Source organism: Moschus berezovskii, chromosome 4, assembly GCF_049115385.1.
Source record: "Moschus berezovskii isolate FMDL1 chromosome 4, NW_MosBer_1.0, whole genome shotgun sequence".
NCBI lineage: Eukaryota > Metazoa > Chordata > Mammalia > Artiodactyla > Moschidae > Moschus > Moschus berezovskii.
Genome location: NC_142463.1, coordinates 99,375,716 through 99,401,479, shown reverse-complemented (window position 1 = coordinate 99,401,479; position 25,764 = coordinate 99,375,716). Strand labels below are relative to the sequence as shown.

At 51.0% G+C, this 25,764-nt stretch overlaps 2 protein-coding genes across 3 annotated transcripts in view; one reads left to right on the top strand and one right to left on the bottom strand.

Annotated features, from left to right (window-relative positions):
* The window catches only part of HMGCS2 (3-hydroxy-3-methylglutaryl-CoA synthase 2), a 26,736-nt gene extending 22,019 nt beyond the window's left edge, over window positions 1-4,717 (top strand). The window contains exon 10 of one of the 2 annotated variants that reach the window (XM_055402641.1): window positions 4,591-4,717. The gene's annotated coding sequence lies outside the window, so the exon portion shown is untranslated. Of the gene's footprint in view, window positions 1-2,576; window positions 2,993-4,590 lie in introns of those variants that run through there. The other variant, XM_055402640.2, reaches the window with a different exon arrangement.
* A 4,033-nt stretch (window positions 4,718-8,750) lies between these two features.
* The window catches only part of PHGDH (phosphoglycerate dehydrogenase), a 31,966-nt gene continuing 14,952 nt past the window's right edge, over window positions 8,751-25,764 (bottom strand). Inside the window, exons 6-12 of the mRNA XM_055402848.2 lie at window positions 16,722-16,854; window positions 16,075-16,223; window positions 15,494-15,646; window positions 12,293-12,425; window positions 11,065-11,195; window positions 9,949-10,186; window positions 8,751-9,068 (exon numbers count right to left, since the gene is read on the bottom strand). Of these exons, the coding sequence (XP_055258823.2) occupies window positions 8,914-9,068; window positions 9,949-10,186; window positions 11,065-11,195; window positions 12,293-12,425; window positions 15,494-15,646; window positions 16,075-16,223; window positions 16,722-16,854 (1,092 nt within the window). The 3' untranslated portion in view covers window positions 8,751-8,913. The remainder of the gene's footprint in view (window positions 9,069-9,948; window positions 10,187-11,064; window positions 11,196-12,292; window positions 12,426-15,493; window positions 15,647-16,074; window positions 16,224-16,721; window positions 16,855-25,764) is intronic.

Here is a 25,764-nt window from a genome sequence, read left to right as displayed (position 1 = left end):
TCATCCCCGTCTCACAGGAACAGTGAGCCTACATCATGGGATGCTGGCTGAAACAAAGATTTTATGTCAGCATGGTGCTCTGTGGAGCTCTGGCTCTGTACTGCCCAGTCTGCTTTCCCTTCACAGACAGGACATGTCATGGGGACCTTGCCCATCTCACAACCCTGGCTCCTGCAGCATTGGGCTCAGGACACTCAGGTGTCTAGGTTTGTTGCTAGAGAGTGTTGACTTAAAAAATAGCTACAACCTAAAAGTTGAGAGTTACGTTTTATTCAGTGGGAATTTTGGGGACTTCAAGTCAAGGAGACAGCATCTCAAGTAAGCCTGAGGGAACTGCTCTGAGGAGGTGAGAGAAGGAGCCAGATTATGTGTTTTAAAACAAAGGGCAATAGCCTGAACATGGAGAGATCATTGTTAAAAGAAACCATGTCCCAAGTTAAGGAATTTAGCACTTTTCTGTGCATTGTTGCTGTTGCTGTTCAGTCGCTCAGTTGTGTCCTACTCTTTTGCAACCCCATGGACTGCAGCACGCCAGGCGTCCCTGTCCTTTACCACCTCCTGGAGCTTGCTCAACTTCTTGTCCATTGAGTTGGTGATGCCATCCAACCCTCTCATCCTCTGTCGTCCCCTTCTCCTCCTGCTTTCAGTCTTTCCCAGAATCAGGGTCTTCTCTAATGAGTCAGCTCTTCGCATCGGGTGGCCAAAGTATTGGAGCTTCAGCATCAGTCCTTCTAATGAATATTCATGACTGATTTCCTTTAGGATGGACTGGTTGGATCTCCTTGCCGTCCAAGGGATTCTCAAGAGTCTTCTCCAGCACCACAGTTCAAAAGCATCAATCCTTTGGCGCTCAGCCTTCTTTATGGTCCAACTCTCACATCCATACATGACTATTGGAAAAACTATAGTTTTGATGATACTGACCTTTGTTAGCAAAGTAATGTCTCTACTTTTTAATATGCTGTCTAGGTTGGTCATAGCTTTTCTTCCAAGGAGCAAGCGTCTTTTAATTTCATGGCTGCAGTCACCATCTGCAGTGATTTTGGAGCCCAAGAAAATAAAATCTCTTACTGTTTCTATTGTTTCCCCATCTATTTACCATGAAGTGATGGGACCAGATGCCATGGTCTTAGTTTTCTGAATGTTGAGCTTTAGCTAACCTTTTTACTCTCCTCTTTCACTTTTATCAAGAGGTACTTCAGTTCTTCTTTGTTTTCTGCCATAAGGGTGGTGTCATCTGCATATCTAAGGTTTTTGATATTTCTCCCAGCAATCTTGATTCCAGCTTGTGCTTCATCCAGTCCAGTATTTTGCATGATGTACTCAACATGTAAGTTAAATAAGCAGGGTGACAATATACAGCCTTGACATATTCCTTTCCCTATTTGGAACCAGTCTGTTGTTCCATGTCCAGTTCTAACTGTGGCTTCTTGACCTGCATACAGGTTTCTCAAGAGTCAGGTAAAGTGGTCTGGTATTCCCAACTCTTTAAGAATTTTCCACAGGTTGTTGTGATCCACACAGTAAAAGGCTTTAGTGTAGTCAATGAAGCAGAAGTAGGTGTTTTTCTGGAATTCTCTTGCTTTTTCTATGATCCAGTGGATGTTGGCAATTTAATCTCTCACTCTTCTGCCTTTTCTAAATCCAGCTTGAACGTCTGGAAGTTCTTGGTTCACATACTGTTGAAGCCTTGCTTGGAGAACTTTGAGCATTACTTTGCTGGCGTGTGAGATGAGTACAGTTGTGTGGTAGTTTGAACGTTCTTTGGCATTGCCTTTCTTTGGGATCAGAATGAAACTGACCCTTTCTACTCCTGTGGCCACTGCTGTTTTCCAAATTCGTTGGCATATTGAGTGCAGCACTTTCACAGTAACATCTTTTAGGATATGAAATAGCCTAACTGGAACTCCATCACCTCCACTAGCTTTGTTTGTAGTGATGCTTCCTAAGGCCCATTTGACTTCGTATTTCAGGATGTCTGGCTCTAGGTGAGTGATCACACCATTGTGGTTATCTGGGTCATTAAGATCTTTTTTGTATAGTTCTTCTATGTATTCTTGCCACCTTTTCTTAATATCATCTGCTTCTGTTAAGTCCATACCATTTCTGTCCTTTATTTTGCCCATCTTTGCATGAAATTTTCGCTTGGTATCTCTAATTATTTTGAAGAGATCTCTAGTCTTTCCCATTCTATTGTTTCTTTGTATGGGAAGATGCAAGAGTCCGGGCTTACTGAAATCACTGCTTTCATATGCATCTCAGTTATCTGGGGCCCATATCCTGTGTTTTCACATCCTGAGTTCCTCAGGACTCCCTGTAGGCAGCAGCTTCCCCTGATGTCTGCCAGGTATTCTCCTTCTTGAGTGCCCTGGAAGGCTGGAATCGCTGATGACTGTGACATCCTTGCTTATTGATGTGGCAGGAAATACTCCATTCCTCAAGGGGAAGTGGAACACCTAGACCTAGGGATGCAGTTTAGGAGAGCCTGCCTTGGGCAAGGAGCAGATGTGGGAATGGGATTGCACAGGGTCAGACTCATGATTCATGTCCTTCTTTTGTTTCTTTAAACTTTACAGATACGTGGAGAGTTTCCTGGGAAAAGTGCTACAGAGCATCTGCCCTCTTTCAGCTGTATAAACCCCCACTCTTAGCTGGTAAATAGATTGCACTGGACACAGCAGCCCTGTAAGCACTGGCCCCATAGAGTGAGGGGCCATCCTTAATGGGTCCTTCTGCCTTTCCCTGCTGCAATCACTGTCATGGGCTTGCAGAGCCCTCCATGAAGAGGTGGCGGGACAGAGGAGAGACTCAGCCTTGAATCACAGACTGAAAGTGTGGCGGGTCCATTGTCTCCTTCACGATCCAGAAAACTCGTCTCTCGTTTGTTATAGCTTTGTCATTATTGCTATTATTACATTTCCATGCTGCTATGTCTTTGTTTCTTAGGGTTTTCTGTGAATTTCTAAATTCCATGTTTGGTACTAAGCTAAAATAACACAATTAAAAAGCAAAGAAGGAGAGAATGACTCCTGTGTTTCTTGGAAACTAGGACACAAACAGTGCAGCAGCTGTCATGACTCCAGACTCTGAGGCCCCACTCTCCACATGCACCCCCACAGCAGTAAGCTTGCTGAGCACTCACCTCACATCGTCCCTCTTGCCCTTTCAATTCCATTCTCTGCGAGGTACAGGCAGAAACACAGCCTCCACTCCCAGCTTGCTTACCTAATCTAAAGACACCTTACTGGGGACTTCCCTGGTGGTACAGTGGGCCAGAAAACTCCATGCTCTCAATACAGGGGGCCCGGCTCAATCCCTGGTCAGGTAACTAGATCCCACATGCTGCAACTGAGAGTTCCCATGCCATGCTGCAACAAAGACCGAAAATCCCTCTGCCCCAACCGAGACCCAGCACAGCCAAATAAATAAAGACACCTTACAGAGCCAGCAGACAAGAAGACAAGGGCCAGAGTTGACTTTAGGAGCTGAGGATTAAAGTCCCTTGGTCTCATGCCTTGACAGTGTTTTCTGCACAAATAAACACAGGTCAGAGGTTAATAGGTTACATTTGTGGCTCCTCCAGCCAAAAAAATAAGTTCAATACCTAGCAGAAAACTTTTCCATTAGAGGATCTTTTGTCTCCCTTGAATTGGGACACTGCTTCATCTAGAATCTTTTTGTAAAATTGCAATGGCTTGGGACTGAGGGGATGGAGTTGAGAAGGGGAATGGGAGGCATCCAGTTATTTCCTTGTGAAGAGTCTCCTCCACCACCCCAGTGAGAAAGGGCACTGTGGAGGAGGGAAGACGGTTTCGGGGTTGGGGGGAAGCTGTAGGGCTCACAGGGCACTGAGCACGTGGGAAACAGCTGCTCCTCCCACCCCCTCTACCCCTTGGACTTCTCTGCCTGTTGTTGGTTTCACAGTAGGTGCCAGAAAATCCAAGATAAACCCCAGCGTGAGCACAAAGCCTGCATCAGCTGACTCCCTTCCCAGTCCCTCTCCAGGTGCTCCCTGAACCCCTGCCCTATTACACAAGCTGCAGGTGTCACCCACAAACCCCCCTTGGCTACCAACCCCCCACCCCTGCCCCAACCTTTGCCTGCTCCTCAACAGGCTATTCAGGGGCCCTCAGTCTAGTTGGCATCCCGGGCAGGACAATGTACTCTTTTCCTAAGATCCCTGCAGTAGTGTCTGTAGTCATGGGAGAAAAGCCCATATTCCCCGAGTTCTCTTTTATATATATATATATATTGGAGCATAGGTGATTAACTGTGTTGTGTTAGTTTCAGGGTTACAGCAAAGTGACTCAGTTATACATATACATGTATCTTTTCTTTTCCAAATTCTTTTCGCATTTAAGTTATTACAGAATATTGAGCAGAGTTCCCTGTACTATAGAGTGGTTAGTCCCCTGTTGGTTATCTATTTTAAACACAGTAGTGTGTATATGTCAATCCCAAACTCCCAATCTGTCTCTCTGCCCCCAACCCTCCCCTCTTGGTAACCATAAATTCATTCTTTAAGTCTCTGAGTTTGTTTCTTTCTGTTTGTAAAAAAATTCATTTGTATCTTTTTTTTTTTTTTTTTAGATTTTGCATATAAGCAATATGATACTGGAGTGGATTGCCATGCCCTTCTCCAGGGGATCTTCCTGACCCAGGGATCGAACCCGCACCTCTTATGTCTCCTGCATTGGCAGGTGGGTTCTTTACTCCTGCAGCCGCCTGGGAAGCCCCCACGCAGTATGATGTTTTATGCTATTTGTCTTTCTCTGTCTGACTTATTTCACTCAGTGGGACAGTCATCAGAATTCTTGAAGAAGGGAAGTCGGGCCTTGCCTTCCTTCCATATAGTTCACTGGAGGGTCTTGGTGCTAAATCTCCTCCATTGGCCTTAGCAGTCAGGAGCTTCTGTGTCACCCAGTGCCGGAACCAGGCCTGCCTCCACTTGGGAGTCATTTGGACACTCTGTGGGGGTGATGTTAAAAATATTAGCATTTAACAATGAAGATATCAGGGTGCCAGCTGAGCGTCAGCCCTGGTCGGCTGTAGGGCGCCCAGAAGGGCACTGGTCATGGTCACTGCTGCACAGAGAGGCTCCCAGCCTCTTCAACTCCTCCGTGTCACTAACTTTGATACTAAGCCCTAAGCCTTCTGCTGGTAACTCCAGATCCGCTTCATGAAAACGGACTCCGAAGAAAGCCCACTCCTCCTGTGTCAGGTCAGCAGATTAGGGAACGATTTTTCAGTTGCCGAGTCACTATTTTCACCTTTAGGTCAGCTACTATCATGCAGATAAAGAACTTCCCTATGTGGGCAAAAAAGTCACCCAGGACAGCCTAGAGCAGGAAAGAGGATGGAGTGATAATGGGGTAAGGGTATTGTGGCCTGTTTTATGCATCTCAACCAGGAATACCTACGTATCACATTAAAACAGATGTGGAGGACTTCCTTGGTGGCCAGCCCAGTGGTTAAGAGTCCGCCTGCAATGTAGGGGACACTGGCTCAGTCCTCGGTCCGGGAGAGTCCTACATGCCATGGGGCAGCTAAGCCCAGGCAACACAACTCCTGAAGGCCACATGCCCGAGAGGCTGAGCTCCACAACAAGAAAGTCACGAGGAGAAGCCCATGCACGGACCCCACTTGCTGCAACTAGAGAAAGCCTGCACATGGCAACAAAGACCCAGCACAGTCAAAAAATAAAATGAATTAATTAAAAAAAACAAACAAACCCAAAAAACCAGATGTGGACTGTGAGGCAGTCTACTGACCATGAGGCAACTTTCTGTCTTCAGGGGACATATTGGACACACATGCACACATTTCTAAACCTCAGAATTCTAGGAGTCAGCATTCCGAGGCCAGTTCTCTGCTGCCCCAGTATTTTGTTCTGTCTCCACCACGGGAAGCAAACCCTTGCTTACCAGGCCAAGGTACACAAGGACTTCCACTCTAAGGTAAGGAGGTGTGGAGACACCACAAACCACAGACTAACGTGAAGGAGCACCAGCTGGATCTCAAACACACTTGCTTGTTTAAATTTAGGAGCACGGCTGGATGGCATCACCGACTCTGTGGACATGAGTTTGAGTGTACTCCGGGAGTTGGTGATGGACAGGGAGGCCTGGCGTGCTGTAATTCATGGGGTCGCAGAGAGTCGGACACGACTGAGCGACTGAACTGAACTGAACTGAACTGATGTGGACAAAGTGATGCAGTGAATGTGTCCCATGCCTTCACTGGCCACGCATGTCTAGGAAGATACTGGAGGCTGTTCAAGTAATTTTGGGTTCATATATTACTTCCGTTCCGTTCCGTCCCGTTGCTCAGTCGTGTCCGACTCTATGCGACCCCGTGGACTGTAGCCTACCAGGCTTCTCCGTCCATGGGATTCTCCAGGCAAGAATACTGGAGTGGGTTACCGTTTCCTTCTCCAGGGGATCTTCCCGACCCAGGGATCGAACCCGGGTCTCCCGCATTGGAGGCAGACGCTTTAACCTCTGAGCCACCAGGGAAGCCCCATATATTACTTGAGTAATTCTAAATTACTTTGGGTTGCTCTGACCTTAGACACAAAATACGGTCTGTCTAGAGGAGTTTGGGAAGCTGAAAGCTGAGTTCGACATTTTTTTTTTTGGCCGTGCTAGGTCTTTATTTCTGTGCACGAGCTTGAGTTTTCTCCAGCTGTGGCGAGCAGGGGCTGCTCTCTAGCTGCCCTCACTGCAGTGGCTTCTCCTGTTGCAGAGCACAGGCTCCCGGGCACGCAGGCTTCAGTAGCTGCAGCACATGGGCTTGAGTTGTGGTACCCAGGCTCTGGAGCACAGGCTCAATACTTACGGCGCACGGACTTAGTTGCTCTGTAGCATGTGGGGGTCCTCCTGAATCAGGGGTTGAACCCGTGTTTCCTGCATTGGCAGGAGGACTCTTTACCACTGAGCCACCAAAAGAAGCCTCTGAGCTCAACTTTACTTTTAACTAAGTCTAACTTCATCGATCCCAGCCTGTCTTTCTAGCTAGTAGTGGGCTCCGGTGGCACCCCACCCCCACAACAACCAGATGCCACATTATGCAAGATCTCTTTCCATTCAGAGGGAATGGGTTGTCTGATGTCAGGACAACCATGTCTAGAAAAACATTACTACTAGAGCGAAGGGAGGGCCCTTTGGTACAAAGGATTCCATGTAAGAGCCCTGAGTGAGACCTGCTCATCTGCTTTGAAAGAAAGGCCTATGGATGAAGGAACCAATGTTTACCAAGTGCCTTGGGCACTTCCCACAAATCAGTTGTTATCCATTCAATCCTGAGAGGTCTCACTGTCTCTCTTACTGATGAGGGAACAAAGGCTTAAGGGAATGAAACACGGTGCTCAGGGTCAGAGCAGCTCCAAGCCACTCTGCTGTTCACGTCCAAGTCATCCCCTTCCAGGTGTGCAAGGCCCGACACATGTTATGAGCTCCTGGCAGATGTCAGCACAGTGAGTGGCTGCAGGCGGAGTTTCTGTGGACCTTTGGTTTAGTCATAGCACTGAGGCCACAGGAGTGGGTTTGCTGCTGCCAGTGGCAATCAATTACCCTGTATTGGGCCTTCTCAGCCTGGGGAAGTCTCCAAAACAGGTGCTACTGGGTGTGAGATGGGAATAGACAATCCCTTACTGATAGAGGGAAAACCACCCTCAAAAGGTGAAATCCTTAAGGCACAGGAGTACTATTCTGACATGTTTCATGAAAATCTTAAAATCAAGTGATATATTGTCTATCCCATACTAAACTGGGGCTTCCCAGGCTGTGCTAGTGGTAAAGAACTCGCCTGCCAAAGCAGGAAACGCGAGACGTGGGTTTGATCCTTGGGTCAGGGAGATTCCCTGGAGGAGGGCATGGCAATCCACGCCAGTATTCTTGCCTGGAGAATCCCATGGACAGAGGAGCCTGGCAGGTTATGGTCCATAGGGTTGTGAAGAGATGGACATGACTGAAGCAACCGAACATGCACAAACGCACACACCATACGACACTGGCTTTGTGCATTTGCCAAATATCCTCAGGCCCCATGCCTTTACTCACACTTTCTTCCTCCTATGAAACCTTTCCAAACATCTTCTGGGAGCCACCATCCTCAACTCAAATGACTTTCTCCTCTGGTCTCAACAGAACTCACACACACCTGCTGTGGCTCTTTCCTCCCTGCTTCCAATGACCTGTGTGCTCTGTCCCCCGGCAGACGGAGATGTCTACAGAAGCAGTCTGAGCTCTAATAAACCTCCCCCTAGGCAGAACACCTAACCCAATGCCTGGCACACAATGCTGTACATGTGTGGTGAGTTACATTTATCAGTGTGCATCTATATTCCCAGGCAGAAGGGGGATCTAAAATAGCACAATGTGTGTGTGTGAGTCACTCAGTCCTGTCTGACTTTGCGACCCCACGGACTGCAGCCCACCAGGCTTCTCCGTCCATGGAATTCTCCAAGCAAGAATACTGGAGTGGGTTGCCATTTCCTTCTCCAAAATAGCACAGGAACTTGCTCAAATCCTTGAGGTTTGTTCCTATAAGAATGTCTCTTAAAAACTTGAGACACAGGGAAAGGGTCCTCTTCAGAGCACCCCCACACAGACATGTAGCTCACCCATCTAGATCTCTCTTTATGGGTCTCCCTTCACATGTCCTACTCGCCAGCAGCCAAAGCCCAGCCCCACGGCTGCCAGCGGATGCCCTCTGGTGGCTCTTCTGGGTAATGACGACACAAAGCCGTCCAGAGAGTAGAGGGTAGGCTCTTTATTGGGAGGTCATTGCTATACCATAGGAGGATCGGAATCAGGGGAGCAAGCAGTGTCAGCCCCAGAAATGTGGATCTCCTCTCCCAGTGGATATGTTTCTTCAGAAAATCCCACGAGGCTGGGACGGGAGAGCCCAAGGTTAGAAGCGGAACTGGAAAGCCTCGGTCACGTGCGGCTTCCAGGGCTCCAGGCTGGGGAGCAGGGAGGAGATGCTCATGACGTGCCAGGTCTCCCCATCTGACACCACGGAGCTCTGGTAGGACAGCAGCTGCACCCCTGCCTCTGCCAGGAGGCCTGGAAGTAGAAGAAACCCCTGGTTAGCACCAGGCACAAGGGAAGGAGAAGCAGGAGGCTGGGAGCAGGCTCACAAGTCTTGATTTCTGACATCAATGTTGCAACGGGGTGGTGGTCTCAGAATTGAAGAGCTGAGACAGAGGGAACAAAGGCTCTGGCCAGCTCCCTCACTATTCCAGTAGCTTCAGGAACACCCTGACCATCGGGCAAGGCAGGGGAGGGAAGATTAGCCACAAAGAGCCAAAGCCACCAGCTGGACTTGCTGACTGGCAGTTTTATCCGGACCATCAGCAAGAGAGAAAAGCAGGGGAAAGTTCCTCTCAGCATCTGGCAAGGGCATTGATACCAGGCTTCCTGAGGCCTGTGGACACTCATTCTCTGTCATCCTTGGAAGATCCCTTGGGCCCGGAGAAGGTTTGGTGCCAGGGGCCTGAGGCAGGTCCAAGATGCCTGCGGCTCCTGGAGGGGATGCTCAGACAGGCTTTGTTGGATCAGGCTGACCACCACCCAGCCCTGCCGTCAGGAAACCTGCAACTCAAAGGCTCTGAACTCCAGGATACACCTCTACAGGCAGCCTCAAACTGAGTCCTTAACGTGGTGAGCACCTGGCTAGTATCAGGGGTTCTGGGGTCCCAGCCCTGCCGCATGGCTCTGCAACCTCGGATAAGGCCCTTAATCTTGCAATTCCATATCCAGCTCCACATGTTCTGGAACCTTCTGCAGATCCAGTGATGCCTGCAGGCATGAAGAGGGGCTGAAGGAGGCAGAAATCCTCAGAGCGCAATCCCAGGACAGAGCCCTAAACACACACACACACACACACACACACACAGCCGTCCCTGCCTCCAGGGCATCAGCCAGCCCCACAGGCCCTCCTCACCAATCATGGCCGGCAGCATCGCAGGGTTGGAGGCCTGAGCCCGGAACATGAGGAGGGGCTGGCCTGGGCGGAGAGGCACTTCTGGTCTGAAGACAGCTCCGTTGAGCGCCTGCAGCACAGGCATGGAGCCCTGGACCAAGCCCACGGCCTGGTAGGGGGCACCTGCCAGGGCCACGGTCAGGAGGCACTCCCCGAAGTCCTGCTCCCCTGGTGTGGCAGGGTTGTGGGAGGTGGTCACCTGCAGAGAGGAGGCAAATAGGCACAGTGACACCCACTCCCTCCCTTGGCCTAACTAGCAATCTGTAGGGTATCAGCCTGGCCGCCACACTTAGCAATTCAGGGTCAGGGGAGAAGGCAGATGGGCAAGCCTGACGCCCCTGAGCATGAGCTTCCTCCCTGAAGGAGGGCGAAGAGATCTACCGGATACAGGTAAGGGCTTGGAGCAGAGGGAGGGAGGAGGAGAAGACAGAGGGAAGGAGGCAGGGCTGCGAGAAGGCTGGACAAGCAGCCCAGCCACCAGAGGCGGTCCAGCCTGGTCCCTCTGGTGCTGACTTCCTGCTCCCTGCACAGAAGCAGCGGCCAACCCAGGATGTAAGAAAGTATGCGGAGGAGAGGAAGGGGGCCATGGGAGCTCACTGCCCACTGCCTCCGCCAGCTCCCACTGGCTGAAAAACAGGCTTTGATCTTAAAAGGGAACCGGAAGGGAAGCGTGAGGGGCCGCAGAGGGTAAGAGGATGTTTGGCGAGCTCCTGGAGTTTGCAGACTAGCCCAGACCCTGGGTGGGGCGGGAAAGGAGTGCTGGATGGAGAGTTAGAGGCTGATGCAGGGCCAGCTCCCAGGCCCCAGCCGGGCTCTGAGATCTCCTTCCTGGCTGTGGAGGGGGGCCCCGCTGGCCCTCTCGCTCACACAGCACTTGAGCACACCGCGCCTTCACGGGTGTCAGTTCCCACGGTGATGCTCGGGGCGGCGCGGGGAGGCCGCGTGTCACCGGCAGGACTCGCCCTGGGGGGTCCCCATCAGCGAGCAGGGCTGTGAGGAGCTCTGACACGGGGACAAAGGCAGTGCCGGCGGGGCGGAGGGGAGGAGGTGGACGGGAGGGGCGGGGCGGGCGCGCACATCGAGGCCGGCCTCCGTCACCAGCCGCGTGGCGTTCACCAGGTTCACGTTCGCCTGACGGGACGCGTCCTTCAGGAGGCCGATGATGACGGCGGGGGTCAGGCAGCTCCCGGAGCTCTTCAGGGATGATCCTGGGCACGGAGAGAAGTTGCCGTCAGGGCGCAGTGTGTTGAACAACACGGGAGCGGGCAGTGCCCCCTGGCCCTGGGCCCTGGGTCACATGGCTCCTCACCGCCCTGGGGGGCCCAAGCCCAGGCCGCTGGGCAGTGCTGCTTCCCTCTGGGGAATGGAGAGGCAGCCAGGGGTGGGGGGCATACTGGGGTCCATACCAGGGAGGCTCTACACCACTCTAAGAAGCTCCTCTCCAGAACCCAGCCCAACTCCACTGTCCCCGGCCCGGCCACCCGGGTCTGTCTGCACCCTCACCCCTACTTGGCACTTACACCCTTGCTGGTCTCAGCAAGTGGAAGCAGAAAGGGGCAACCAAAGCACCTGAGCCAACCACCCTGCCTTGTCTCCCTGGGGCCTGGGCACTGGGCCACTGGGGCCCCTGGCTCTGCCCCTTCCAGGTATTGGCAGTGCTAGCAGTCTACCCCACCACCACCCCGCCACTCCAGCCTTTCCGCAAGTGAGTAATGTCCAACAGTCAATGGGGACGACAGGCCTCTGCAGAGTACAGGGGACCCACTCCCCAGCTGAGCCCCTGAGGACCTCAGCCTGCCGGAGAGCCCAGCTTAGAATGTTCCAGAGCACAAAATACCCCCAGCACCTGCCTCGTCCAACACACCTGCCTCAGCTTTCACTTCACAGGTGAAGAACCCACGGCTCAGAGAAAGGGAAGTCCCACGGCAGGTGAGCAACTGGGTCAAAACTGGAATAAAGGTTCTGTCGCTTCCCCCAGACTCCCTCCACCCATCCTACTGCCTCCCACGGGAAACTCCAAACCTTGTGGAGGTCCCTCTCGCATCCCAAACATGCACATTTTTAAAATACTGCATAACAGGACTTAGGAAAATTAAGCATACTTTCCAGTGACTGTGTGTGCCCCTCCCTTTCTGTCCTCGCTTGGTAGCAAGCGAGGCATACTCAGATGGAATGTGAGACGTGGGGTCACAAGAACGGGGCATCTCCGAGCCCCTCGCTGGCCTGTGGCCTGCAGCAGACACACCCCCTGGGAGGCAGAGTCCACAGCCCTCTTCGCCCTCCCTCTGCAGAGTCCCCAGCTCACCCTGTGTCACCACCTGGATGGTCCCTTTGGGAGACCCAGCCCAGGCCTGCATCAGTGCCCCAAGAGCTTCAGCCAGACTGACCCAAGGCTTGGTGTATGGACAGAAGATGCTGTCAAGGGCCTGGGCATTCACCTGCAGAGAAAGGGGAGCAGGACTTAGGTCAGGAAGGGGAGCAACAGTGCACCCCTGCCCGACTTGGCTCCCAGACAAGGTCTTAAGGCCAAGCCTTAGCTCCACAAGGAGAGCAGGCAGCAGGGGGCCAGCCTGGTTTTTGGTGCCTTGGGGTGACAACCTTCATCAGCCACCCACAAGATGACAGCTTCTTCCTGTCGCTGAGGAGTGCTACAGACCAGAAAACAGCACAGCTCCCTATTGGCTCCCCTAAACACAAAAGGCTCCCCTACTTCAAACTGCCAAAAGGGGAGCAGGGAAGAGAGGGAAGGGACATCTCCCTCTTCTCTGAATGTGCCGCCACCCCTCCCCAACTCCACCAGAGATTTGATTTTCCTGTGCAAAGGAAGGAAGACGGACCTTTGACATAAACCACGTGGAGAGTCACAGATCACTTAGGCCTAGACTGGTGGGTCTCTCTGGAAAGGCTTTTATCTGCCTTCACTTTTATTCTCTATCTTGATTTGAAGTGTGTTTTTACACTGTCACAAAACACTCTGTCTAAATATCACAATTTGTAAGGCTGGATTTATACACTTTTTTTTTTGCCACACCACAGAGAGTGTGGGATCTCAGTTCCCCAACCCGGGATTGAACCCGGGCCACAGTAGTGAAAGCACTGAGTTGTAACTACTGGACCACCAGGGAATTCCCTGAATTCATACACTTTTGATGATCCTATCATTCTTCAAATGTGGACTCCTGTGAAGTCCACCACAGGCCTGCTGGGTAGTTGAAAGAGGAAGAAGCCACAGAATCCTCCAATGCTGTGAAGTCTAGGGTCTGGCCAGCTGGACCCCCCCGCTGACAACAAAGCAGCATGTTCTGGGTCAAAATGTCTATTTCATCTTGTGGTTCAAGATGTCTCTGAGCTAAGTATCTGGCCACTGACACTGAGACAACCTGTAAAGAGAATCAGCTAAGAAGGATTTAATTAGAATCCTGGGGGTGGATGCAAATCAATCAGGCAGATGTAACGCGAGGGAAACGTGGACGTTTCTATTCCTGTTTTCACAGAGAAAACTGGCAAAGAATTAAAGAAGACGGAGTCATAATGATGGAAACAGCCGCGGGGGCAGGACTCCTCAGCAGACCCTGCTGTAAGGGGGTCCCGGGTGTGGCGGCGCCCCACGGCCGGCTCCCCTTTGATCCTCTCTGAAGGGCACAGGAGGAAAGGGCAGTGAGTCCCAGAACTGCAAGGGGAGAACGGAAGGGCCAGGCAACAGCTGGGGGGTGAGAACTGCAGTGGGCAGGGGGAAAGTGCTCACCGGACCAGCCCCACAGGCAGGCACCACACCTGGTTCCTTCCCCATGCAGGCCAGGGCGGTGCTCGCCACAGATCTGCCGAGTTCAAAGGGGCATCTGTCTTCTCTAGAAGATGAGTGGGAGGCTCCAGGAAGAGCCAAGGCATCTTGGCACCAACCTGATCCTCAAGCTAGTCTGTGCCTCAGGTCACAGCAGGAAGGAACTGGAGAGGACCCAGTAAAGAATGAGGGACAGTGGGGCTTCCTGGGTGAGAAGGGGGTCTTTCTTACAAATGCCTATTGTACCCGAGCCACTGCAGGGTAAAACAGGCATTTGTTCCTAATTTGAGACTAAGCTTAACGATCTGACTGAGATCCAACCACATAAGTAAGAAGAGGACATTACATGGGTCCCTTACTTTCTCAGGATGTAGTGGTCACAGTGGCCTGGAGAGTTGGGCTCTCAAACAAGGGCTGCACAAAGTACCCTGTGTCTCCCGCCATAACTCTGTCCTCAGAAGCGAAAAGCCCTGTGCTGAAGTTCAGCCAGGAAGGTCAGAGACCACCCTCCAGCCCTGCCCTACCCCCATTCATTATTGGTTAAGTATTTGGGGTAGAGCCACATGAGCTGCAGAAAAGCTTACATCCTGCTTTTTTTTTTTTTTTTAATCCTCTGAAAACTTAGAGTATAATTAAGGACTAAAATATAAACTCATGAAATCTTAACAAGAAGAATGTGGCTCATGGCCAAAGGATTGGGATGGAGACAGGCCAAGCAAATATTCGTGAAGGGGCAGGTGGCAAGCCCCCTGAAGAAGAGCTATGCGTTCCTTATTCACCCCTGCCATGCCAAGTCGCTTGTCATTGACTCTTTTGTGACCCTATGGATTGTAGCCCACCAGGCTCCTCTGTCCATGGGATTCTCCAGGAAAGAATACTGGACTGGGTTGCTGTGCCCTCCTCCAAGGGATCTTCCCAACCCAGGGATCGAACCCACTTCTCTTACGACTCCTGCATTGGCAGGCAGGTTCTTTACCACTAGTGCCATCTGGGAAGACCCCTTATTCAACCCCGTGTCCCCAAAGGGCTATGACAGCATCTGGCACCCACCGGAGCTTGGGTACCATCTGAAGACTGAGTGAATGAGACACGACTTGAAGGATAAGTCAGGTTCAGCTTGGAGAAGAAACAAAGGACCAGGAAGGGCCCATTGAGAGCACAGTCAAGAAGTCACGATTTGGGGAAATTAAGGGGCCAGCGGGTGTGGAGAGCTCCTTAGCAGGGGTGATGAAGGCTGTGGGGGCAGGGTGGGCCCCTGCTCAGGATTCTAAGAGTGGGGGATGAAAGATGTGCTCAGTGTTACAAAGTGAGATGAGGTGAGAATACCCTATCAAGGCTCTCTCTTCGGTCTATCCCCCCCACTTACTCAACCTTGGGCACCCCGCCATCACACCAGCCTCACTCCTTCACTCCCAAGGCCTGCAGAGAACAAAGGAGCCTTTCTCCAGAGGCACAGCGCAGGGGAAAAAAACAGTGTCTCAGCAGCAAGCCTACAATAGAACAAATTGAGCTGGCTCCGGGGTGCCGGGCCTCAGCTCTCAAGGCTAAACAGCAGGGCAGCTCCTGCCGCCCTACCCATAGCACTGCCGGCTTGTCAAGTGCAGTCCCTTATCTTGGGCTCCCAGGGCTGAACCTGGTCACTGCTCAGCCCCACTGTCCCCATTCCCAGCTAAAATATGCCCTCCTCTGACTTCTTCTGGGCCCAGCCCCACAAGGCATACTTACAACCCCCGCCAGGGACTTCCCCTTCACCATGTCGACAAACTGGAGGGCGATCTCCTTCCCGCAGCGACTCTGGGCCTCCTTGGTGCTGGCGCCCAGGTGGGGGCAGCTGATGACATTCTCATGGTCCACCAAGGCCCGGTCCCGGGGTGGTTCCTGACCAGAAAGAGACATCTCTGGGTGGGGCGCTATGGACTGCCTCAGGAACTGGAGGGGGAGAGGGCAGGAGCAATGCCAACTCCTACTTTTGTTTCGCCCAGGTGGTCAGTGGACTCAGTAATAATCGGCTTCCTCATGAATGTTCCATCACAGCAGAACAGACAGAGTTGCAGACTGGATTCCAATCTCAGCTCCGTCACTTACTACTCATGTGCTTTGGGCTCATCTCCATCTCTCTGAGCCTCAGTTTCCCTATCTGTAAGATGGGTCAATACTACCTACCTCCTGACACAGAGGTGTTATTTTTGGGAACATAATTTCTCCCACTAGAGACAGTAAGCCAAAGCCTTTGCTCAGCTGGGCTTCCAGCCCAAGGCCCTTTGTTCCCACCTCCCCTCCAACCCCTGCGCCGAGGAGGCACTTACCTCCGTGAACACGTCCAGCGCGGCGCCAGCACACTGACCCGACTGCAGGGCCCGGAGCAGGGCGCCTTCGTCCACGATCCCTCCTCGAGCACAATTAACCACGCACACCCCCTTCTTGCACTGGGCAAAGGTGCTGTCATTCAGCAGGCCTGGGAGGGAAGGAGATGCTGTCCTGCAGCGATGGTGTCGGGAACCACCTGCTCTGGCTCCGGAGGCCCCACCTTCCCCACCACGGGCTCTTCCCCACATGTCTCCTTCCTGGGGGACCACAACCTCTCTGGTCTCACTGCTCCCTTCTCAGGTGTTCTGGGCCAGGAGTCCTAGTGATGAATTTGGACCAGACTCAGTTAAGAAACATCACAAACCTCCCTGAGATGTTAGTGCTTCAGGCAGTGGTCCAAGGAAGAACCATGGGGTCACTGATCCTACATGTTGGCCCAGTTCACCCAGACACTGTGCATTTCCAGCCAGCTCACCCCTCCTCGATCTGATGCCAGGCCATGTAACAAAGCATCACCGTGCTCCATGGTTACAGGATCTGGATGCCACCTTCCCACCATAGCTGGTCCCCAGCGTGGGCAGAAGGCCCAGACTGAAGGCCCACCCTGATCTGGTCGGTGGCTGCTGTGGTCAACCCACACACCTACCTGTGGTGGAGGGCAGGAGAGGCGTGTGCACAGTGATAAAGTCACAGAGAGGCCAGATCTGCTCCAGGGGCAGCTGCTGCACACCGAAGGAGGCTGAGACCTCTGGCGAGATTATGGGGTCGTAGCCTATCGTCTGGGGACGTGTGAGAGGGAGAGGGTAAGTGTCACTATTAGTTGTCAGTACTGGTATTATTACTCATGGCTACCGTTTATGGAGCATTGACTCTAAACTGAGCACTACTGTTAAGCCTTCGCTCGCTGGGGGCTCAGATGGTAAAGAATCTGCCTGGGGTGGGAAGATCCCCTGGAGAAGGGACTGGCAACCCACTCCAGTATTCTTGCCTGGAGAAGTCCATGGACAGAGGAGTCTGGCAGGCTACAGTCTATGGTGCTGCAAAGAGTCAGACACAACTGAACGACTACCACCATACCCATTTATCTCTCATGGTAATTCAAGGGGGTTGGTACTATTATTCTTCCTACTTTAGCTCTGAAGGAAGTGGGGCATCCATGCTGGAGCAGGCAGGGTCAGAATTCAAAGGGAGGTTCGCCTTGGAAGGCATAACTGGGTGACTAATCAGGCAGAGGTATAAACGATTAACGGCAGATCCTTTCAACAAAGCAGGTTTGACTGGGGAGGGGAAGGGCATCACGAGGAGGAAAGTGAGACTTAGAGGCACCATGGGTTGGGAGGATCCAGAAAGAAGCGCGGTCTGAGCTGGCAGGGAGGGGACAGCCCCCAAAGCAGAGGTACCTCCCTGAGGCTGCAGGAGGGAAGGTTGGCTCCTGGGAAATGAGGGCAGACAGGAAACTCGGGGTGTAAACTTCATCGACCCCATGAAATCAGCCAAAGGTCATCACATATTGATGGGAAGAGGGAACGCTAGAGAAGACAAAGCTCACGAGAAGGAAGAAAAGGCACAGACTCATAGCTGATGATGGCAAACACCCTCTGCATTAACTGTGTGCCTCATGGGGCTTCCCTGGTGGCTCACTGGTAAAGAATCCACCTGCCAATGCAGGAGACAAGGGTTCGATCCCTGAATCGGGAAGATCCCCTGGAGAAGAAAACGGCAATCCACGCCAGTATGCTTGCCTGGGAAATCCCATGGACAGAGGAACCTGGTGAACACAACTTAGCAACTAAACAACAAACAACAACATGCATCTCATACTTGATGAGTTAGATACTATTACTTCCCTGTTTTACACATGAAGAAACTAAGGCAGAGGTTAAATGATTTGCATGCTCAACTGCTAAGCTGTGTCCAACTCTTTGTGGTCCCGAAGACTGCAGCCCACTAGGCTCCTCTGTCCATGGGATTCTCCGGGCAAGAATACTGGAGTGGGTTGCCATTTTCTTCTCCAGGGGAGTCTTCCCAATCCAGGGATTGAACCTGCATCTCCTGCATTGGCAGGTGGATTCTTTACTACTGAGCCACTTGGGAAGCCCATTAAATGATTTAACCAAGGTCATAAAGGTAGCAAGTGGTAGAACTGGGGCACAAGTCTTCTGGATCCAGGGTCCACGCTCCTAATTCCTACCTGCTAATCAGTGGTGGAGTGGGGAGGCCCACAGCCCCCACCTGAGAAAAGATAGAATGAGATGGAAACATCTCTTCTTACATCAGAAAGAATCCTGGCTACCGGCCACATACCTCTCAGCAGGGGCGATGCTTTGAAGGTTGCCAAGGCAGCACAAGCAGCTGGGAATAATGTGCAACCAGGTGAGAAGCATTTTTCTCTTGCAACAGCAAAGACCTACCCACTTCCTGCCTGGTCTACCCAAGAGGCCTGCCCCGGGCTCTCTCCTTGGGCCTGGCCCATGTCAGCCACAGTGGCCTGACGGGGAAGAGGTATAGAAGGCATAAGAATCTCAAAGTTACTAAAATGCTCAAGAAGGCAGGACAGTTGACTGAGCTGTGCAGGTCTTCAGGACCCAAGATAAAGGCCTGAACCAGGAGATGGGCCTGAGTCTGGCCTCAAGTGCAGTCAACTGTGTGTCCAGGTGCAAGTCAGTGCCTCCAGATCTGGACCCTCAACTTTAAGAAAAGGAGCAGGTGGACAGTTTCAAAGTGACCCCTCCTCTGACATTCAACAATTCAATGTTCCATGAAAAGAAAGCTCCCAGAGAAAACATTCAGAGTTGGCCCAGGATTAAACCAAACACAAACAGAAAGAACACAAAGCCTAATATTTCAACAGTGGTTACCGCGAGGTGGTAGAATTAACTTTTTTTCTCCTTTATGCTTTCCTAAACTCTTTCAAGTTTCCCCCACTGATCATGAATTTCTTTTGAAGCTAGGAAAATATAAAAGTTATTTTAGAAAATCATGGCACAGAAGATTGCTAGATCAAGTCAGCCTTCCTAGAGAAAAAAATGGAAAACAGTTATGAATGAGGTGTGGCTTTTGGAACCACATTTTTCATTCATCGTCAGCTCTGTGGGACCAAAGAAGCCAAGTGGGTCCCACTCCAACCCTCATGGAGGTATAGGGGAAAGAGGCTACCCACCCCCCAGCCCCCATGCTCTTACAGGATGGTGAGCTCATGGCCATTCCACAGAGGTAAACTCTTCCTTTCTCATGGGGAGAATGAAACATCCAGGGGAGGGGAGAGGACCCTGCCCTGGTTCTCACAAGTCTTCTTTGTCCACTGGCTCTGAGGCTGGTTGGAACAATGTCCCATTCATCTCTAATCCAGATACACTTTTTTTTTTTTCCCCTGCGGAACATGGGGAGGATGGGGACACCAACAGAAGTCACACAGCCAAACCTAAGGGAGCACGTTCACACAACCCTATTGCCTCTGGGCTCTCAGGAGCCAAGAATCAGCATGGGGCTGCCAGGAGGAAGGCTCCTGCAGGCTGAGTCTAGCCCAGTGTCCCTGCTGCAGGTGCCTGGGGCTAAAGGGTGGGGTGGGGGTGCAGGGGAGATAAGCATCTGCCACGGCTGTCAACAGGCCCTGACTCAGCTTTCTTTCACAGAGAGACAGCGCCTCCTTCATCTGCAGACAACTGCAGGGGAAGAATTCTACCCTGTTCTCATTTTTCACTCAAGGGAGACAGGGGCTGAACTCAACTAAGGGTTAGGGTTCTTATACCAGGAGACATGTTCTGGGAGGTAAAAAGGATGACATGAGGCCCAGGAGACTGACCCCGAGTCAGGTTCTGACGTGTCCAAGAAAGGTCAGAAGTCAAATGTATAGATTTCAGGCACTTCCATGTTCATACCATCTATTCCTAGAGAGGAACCCTGGGGAGATGCACAAAGGGATTCCCCACCGCAACTCCAGCCGCAGGACAGAGTCCTGATGTTGGGGCAACAGAGGAACCCTAGCTTTCAAGTGGTGCTCCCAGGTGACCTCCTAGTTGCTGTCATGGAAGGCAGCCTTGGGAGACCAGTCATACTGCTCCTAGTCCCTCTGGCTGCCTGTGGATGGAGGAGATCAGGGAGGCCTTTAAGGTACAAAAGGGCTCCAACAGAGGAGTCTAAAGGTCACGCGCCCTCTCTCTCTATCCCAGAGCCAATCTTTGAGTTTAGCACTGGCACTCTCCCCCCCAACCACACAATGAAGTCTTAAACACAAACTCAATATAAAACCATATCAGAACTTCCCTGGTGGTCCAGAGGTCAAGAATCCACCTGCCAATGCTGGAGACACAGGTTCAATCCCTGGTCTGGGAAGATCCCCCATGCTGTGGGGCAACTAAGCCCTTGAGCTCTAACTACTGAGCCCACAGGCTGCAACTACTGAAGCCTGAGAGCCTAGAGCTCTGTATGGGAAGCTACCACAATGAGAAATCCATGCATGGCAACAAGAGAAAACCCCTGCACAGCAATGAAACCCAGTGCAGCCAAAAATAATAATAATAATAATATAAAACCAGATCAATTCAAAACCATAGAGGTGAAGGCCCAGAAGCCCCACCACCTGCTCTTTCCCTGGGCCCACACTCCACATCCTTGAGTGCATGCATGCATGCTAAGTCGCTCAGTCACATCTGACTCTTTGTGATCCCATGGACTATAGCCCACCAGGCTCCTCTGTCCATGGGATTCTCTAGGCAAGAATACTGGAGTGGGTTGCCATGCCCCTCTCCAGGGGATCTTCCCAACCCAGGGATCAAACCCATGTCTCCTGTCGGATTCTTTACCACTGAGCCACTGGGGAAGCCCCTCCACATCCTTACTATGTGTCTAAACTTGAGATTCTGGGAAGAATCTGAAAACCACTGCTCTGGGGCGGAAAGAATTGCAGGTACCAGACTGAGATGGGAGCTGCCTGTTGTGTGAATGATTGAGCGCAGGGACACGGTACAGGGACTGGTTACCAACAGGAACCAGGAGGAAAGACAGCGGTGGTAGTGGTGCTGGGCAAAGAGCACCAGAGGGATCCAAGAGGCCCAGAGTCTGAGCTGGACTCCACCCCTTACTCGTCCTATTATCTTGAGTATTTCACATAACCTTCCTGGGCCTCAGTTTACTTATCTGCAAACTGGGATAATAATACTGACTCCAGAGGGTCACTGTAAGCATGATACCTAACACAGCAGATCTCAGTAAATATTCAGTTCAGTTTGGTTGCTCAGTCGTGTCCAACTCTTTGCAACCCCCTGGACTGCAGCATGCCAGGCTTCCCTGTCCATCACCAACTCCCAGAGCTTGCTCAAACTCATGCCCATCGAGTTGATGATGCCATCCAACCATCTCATCCTCTGTCATTTCCTTCTCCTCCTGCCTTCAATCCACAGCCTTGTCTAACTAACTCAGTAAATATTGGCAAGACCCAAAGGAATTGATGACAACTGGAGCCTCGGGTTAAACATCCCTCTCTTCGGGCTAATGTCAGACTCATCACAATACTGGCTACAAAGAACCTGTTAAGAGATGCTAGTCTGCTCCTCACCGAAAACCTGGTAAGAAAGTACCTCACCGAAAACCTGGTAAGAAAGTACAAGGTTCAGCTCCTGATTGGCTGGGGCCTGCTAAGCCATCCCAGGGGACAGGCCAGCTTGAATGAGTTGAGCCTCCAGAGTTATAATCTGTTATCCAACAACATTACTGAGGACAATATTAGTGTGTTAAGACTCAAGTGATTCAGAACACCAGCGGCTGCAGGCTGCCAGATTTATCCAGAAACCCACACCTGTACCTATGGCTCAAGCATGTCAGCAGCTGCTCTAAGGGCCTGTGCTGGCATAGATGGGTTCTTTCCTCACCCATCCCCACTCGTAAACCACATGCTGTTGGGAAGCCACCTGGCTAAGGTCCCCCTTCCCTAAGTGACAAGACAGTCACAAGGAAAAGGAGGAAAAGGGATGGTCCACCCCCGGCATCTGAGCACAAGACGGTCTCTCCTTACAGCTCCTGTGGCATGATGGGGTCATGTCTTAAATCCTGATACCCTAGAGAGGGTCAGATAACAGTCATCCCATTAACGGCCTAACTGGGTTTCCCAGGTGGCACTAGTGGTAAAGAACCTGCCCACCAATGCAGGAGACATAGAGACGCAGGTTAGATCCCTGGGTCGGGAAGATTCGCCTGAGGAGAGCATGGCAACCCACTCCAGCATTCTTGCCTGGAGAATCCCATGGACAGAGGAGCCTGGCGGGCTACGGTCCATGGGGTCGCACAGAGTTGTATGTGACTGAACGCACACACACCAGCCTGATTAGTGGTTAACAGCCTGGTGACAGATCAGGAACAAGGTAAGACCCCAGGTGCTGGGAGAGAAAAGGATGATAAAAATAACATCTACAGGCTTTACTGTTCTCCTCGAGCTGGCCCAACCAGAACAACTCAGGGTCCCCCACGCCTCCTGGTCCACTCTATGACCTCTTTTACAAAAGGCCTTTTTGATGTGGAACATTTTTAAAGCCTTTATTGAATTTGTTACAATTCTGCTTCTGTTTTCAGTTTTGGTTCTTTGGCCAAAAGGCATGTGGGATCTTAGCTTCCCAACCAGGGATGGAACCTGCAACCCCTGCATTGAAAGGTGAAATCTTAACCACTGGACCTCAAGGGAAGTCCCATCTTTATGTCTTTAGGTTGTTCTCCCAAGTTACTGTAACAAACTCAATCCTTAAAAATTTGGCACCATTACCTCTGATCACACAGTGAACTCATGGCCAGGGGCCATTTCACAGTTTAAAGAAACTGGTAGCCCACTGGGGTGATGTATACTCAGAGATGTGAGGGCTCAAAGGGCATCTGTGTCTGTTCACATGCCCTCTTCACTTGCTGGCCAGGTAGTTATCTGGTCTTGCAAGTGTATCTGCAGGGATGGGGACTCACTCTCTCCTGAGACCACTTATCCACTGGGGCCAGCTCTGTAACTCTGCCTCTCTAGCCTGCACACTAGTGCTCCTTCCTGGAGCTACTTCTCAGAGAGCGTGACTCTTCTATACTACTTCCCTCTGGCTATTTCAAGGCCTCCCCTGTGACTCCCACATCTTGATGAGCTCAGAGATCCTAGTGCCTCCACCCTTTCTTAGGAAGCACAGATGTGTGGGCTCCCCTGCTGTCACCCTATCTCCAAAGTTTCACAGTCTTGCAGAACACGGGGTCTTGGACTGCTCAAATGTGCACAACAGGAGCTGATAGGTAGAGAGCATGAAGAATGTCACCCCCTTGTTCTGAAAGTCATCTTCTTTTAATGCTGCCAAGAGTCACAGAACCTTTTCAATTAACTATGTCACAATTAATCACACTGCACTGTTGTCAACTAAAAGCCTCCTCTCCTGGAAAAGCCTTTAAAAACACCTCTACATCCAAGTCTACTTGCTCTGGGGCCTCACATGTGGGGCACTGACATGTATTCCAATTAAATCTCCTATTAGGACGCCCAACCATTCTAGACTTCCTCTGCCTCTTAGGACCTAAGTCTGAACTTTTAAGTATTAATTACTTCCCTCTGCTTCCTGTCAGCCACAAATGACACATCATCCAGGCTGCTGCTGAGCACAGGGAGCAAGGCAGAGCCCTGCACCATCCTGAACCAACCCCCTGCAGACTGAGATGAATACATCCTTCAGCCAGTTACTAAACCCTCAGCACCAAGCTCATGATTTCATCTTAATCTCAAAGGTATCATGAAAGACCTCACCAATGCTTGCTAAAGTCCACACTCTACAATCTAAAATGTTCATCGTTGAGGTAATTGCCAAGTAAAAGCTATTTATCCCTTCAAAAGAATTCCATGCAACTGTTTAAAAATACAGTAAATCTATTTATTTCAAGACATGTTTTTATGTTAAAAACATACACAACATTCTACTGTCTCTAGGCTAAAACTCCTCTATAGATACAGAACTGTACCTGTATCCCGGAAACCTGTATTCCATGTAAATACATAAAAAAAAGTCTGAGATGACGTATATCAAATGGATGTTACCTGAGGAAACTCACATTGGGATGGTCATCTAGACGTTTATCTAAATTTCAATTTTTATGAGAATGCATTCACTTATTACATGATTATAATTTTAAATAGTCAAGATATATACATCCAGGGTGTCCCATGATATTACCAGTTTACTACTGATTTCCAAAGAGAGACCAAGACTAGTTTGAAACAACTTGTGTTTAGTAAACACCCATCCTGCCTGGATGCTGATAAACCATCTCTTTAACAATTTGTTCAAGAATCTTCCTTCCTTGGCCTTTAGAAAATCTTGCTCTCCGCAACTTCTCAAACATCAACCAAGGTCCAAATGATGCAGGTCAAGGATTTCTCTGCACTGAGATATGATTCAAAATGTGTCAGACCCAGAAACCTGTTAGGGAGCTGGATCAAAGTGAGCTGCTGAGTACAAAAAGAGGTCACTTGGGCCAGTGGGAGAGAACCAGAGCCAGGCTGCTCCTGAGGGGCTGGGGTGTATGTGGGGTGGGGGGTACATTTCAAGGTGTGCTTCAGGTTTACAAAGAACATGTACCAGAAGCAAAACAGTCCAGTGACCCTCCAGAGACTTCTGGACTGAACCCCCCAGCGAAGCAGATAGATGTTGCAACACAAAAAAGGTACCCACACCCTCAAAACCACGCTGGGAACAGAGCATGTGGGCATGTGGTATGCGCTATGCCCAGAGACACAGATGAGCACTCATAAGCAGGGTCCAGACATCTCATGCCTGCTGCTGATTCTCAAGGTCCTGTATCCCTCTGTGCCTCTGGGAAGCAGCCGGGGCTGCAGTTAAGTGGCTGAGTGCTGCCAAAGGAACAGACAAGCTTACCAATCACTTCAATTATTCAGGAAACAAGATGGCGTCACAGGTGGTTCAGTGGTAAAGAATCCACCTGCCAAGGTGGGGTTCTATCCCTGGGTAGGGAAGATCCCATGGAGGAGGAAATGGCAACCCAGTCCAGTATTCTTACCTGAGAAATCCCATGGACAGAGGAGTCTGGTGAGCTACAGTCCATGGAGTCACAAACAGTCCAATGCAACTGAGCGACTGAGCACGCATGCATGCCAAAAGAACGGACAAGCTTACCAATCACTTCAATTATTCAGGAAACAGGGTAGGGTTTTTTGCCTGGCTTAAGTCACCACAAAAGTCTCACGTCCTTGACAATGAGTGTTGCCAAGCTAGAAGAGCCCAGGGTACTGTGGTGCCCTACGGGAGGGGAGTGCATGTGACAGAATGACCGCTGGGTCTGGCAACCATCCCAGAGTCACCACAGCATCAGTGAAGCACTCACGTGTTCGGCTACAGGTGCCCTGAGTTTTACTGAACCTCTGACCCCTGCTTTTAGATGATCAGAATTTACCAGGAGCTGAACCTTTACCCTGAGCCCTCACAAACAAGGAGAAAGGAGAGAGTGCTCCCTGTAGCTTGCACAAGGGACATGGCTTTGGTCTGCTTCCATGATCAATGGATCCTGCTGGGCCGTGCCCCCTCTCATAGGGAGCCAGAAAAAGGTACCTCTCCTTCCTGGAGCTAAAGCTTAGCAGAGACGCCTGGCTGACTTCAGCCAGCATGGTACGTAGAGAAGACGCAGATTGTGGTACAAAGGGTGCCCACCTGGTCCTTGCTCACCATCCA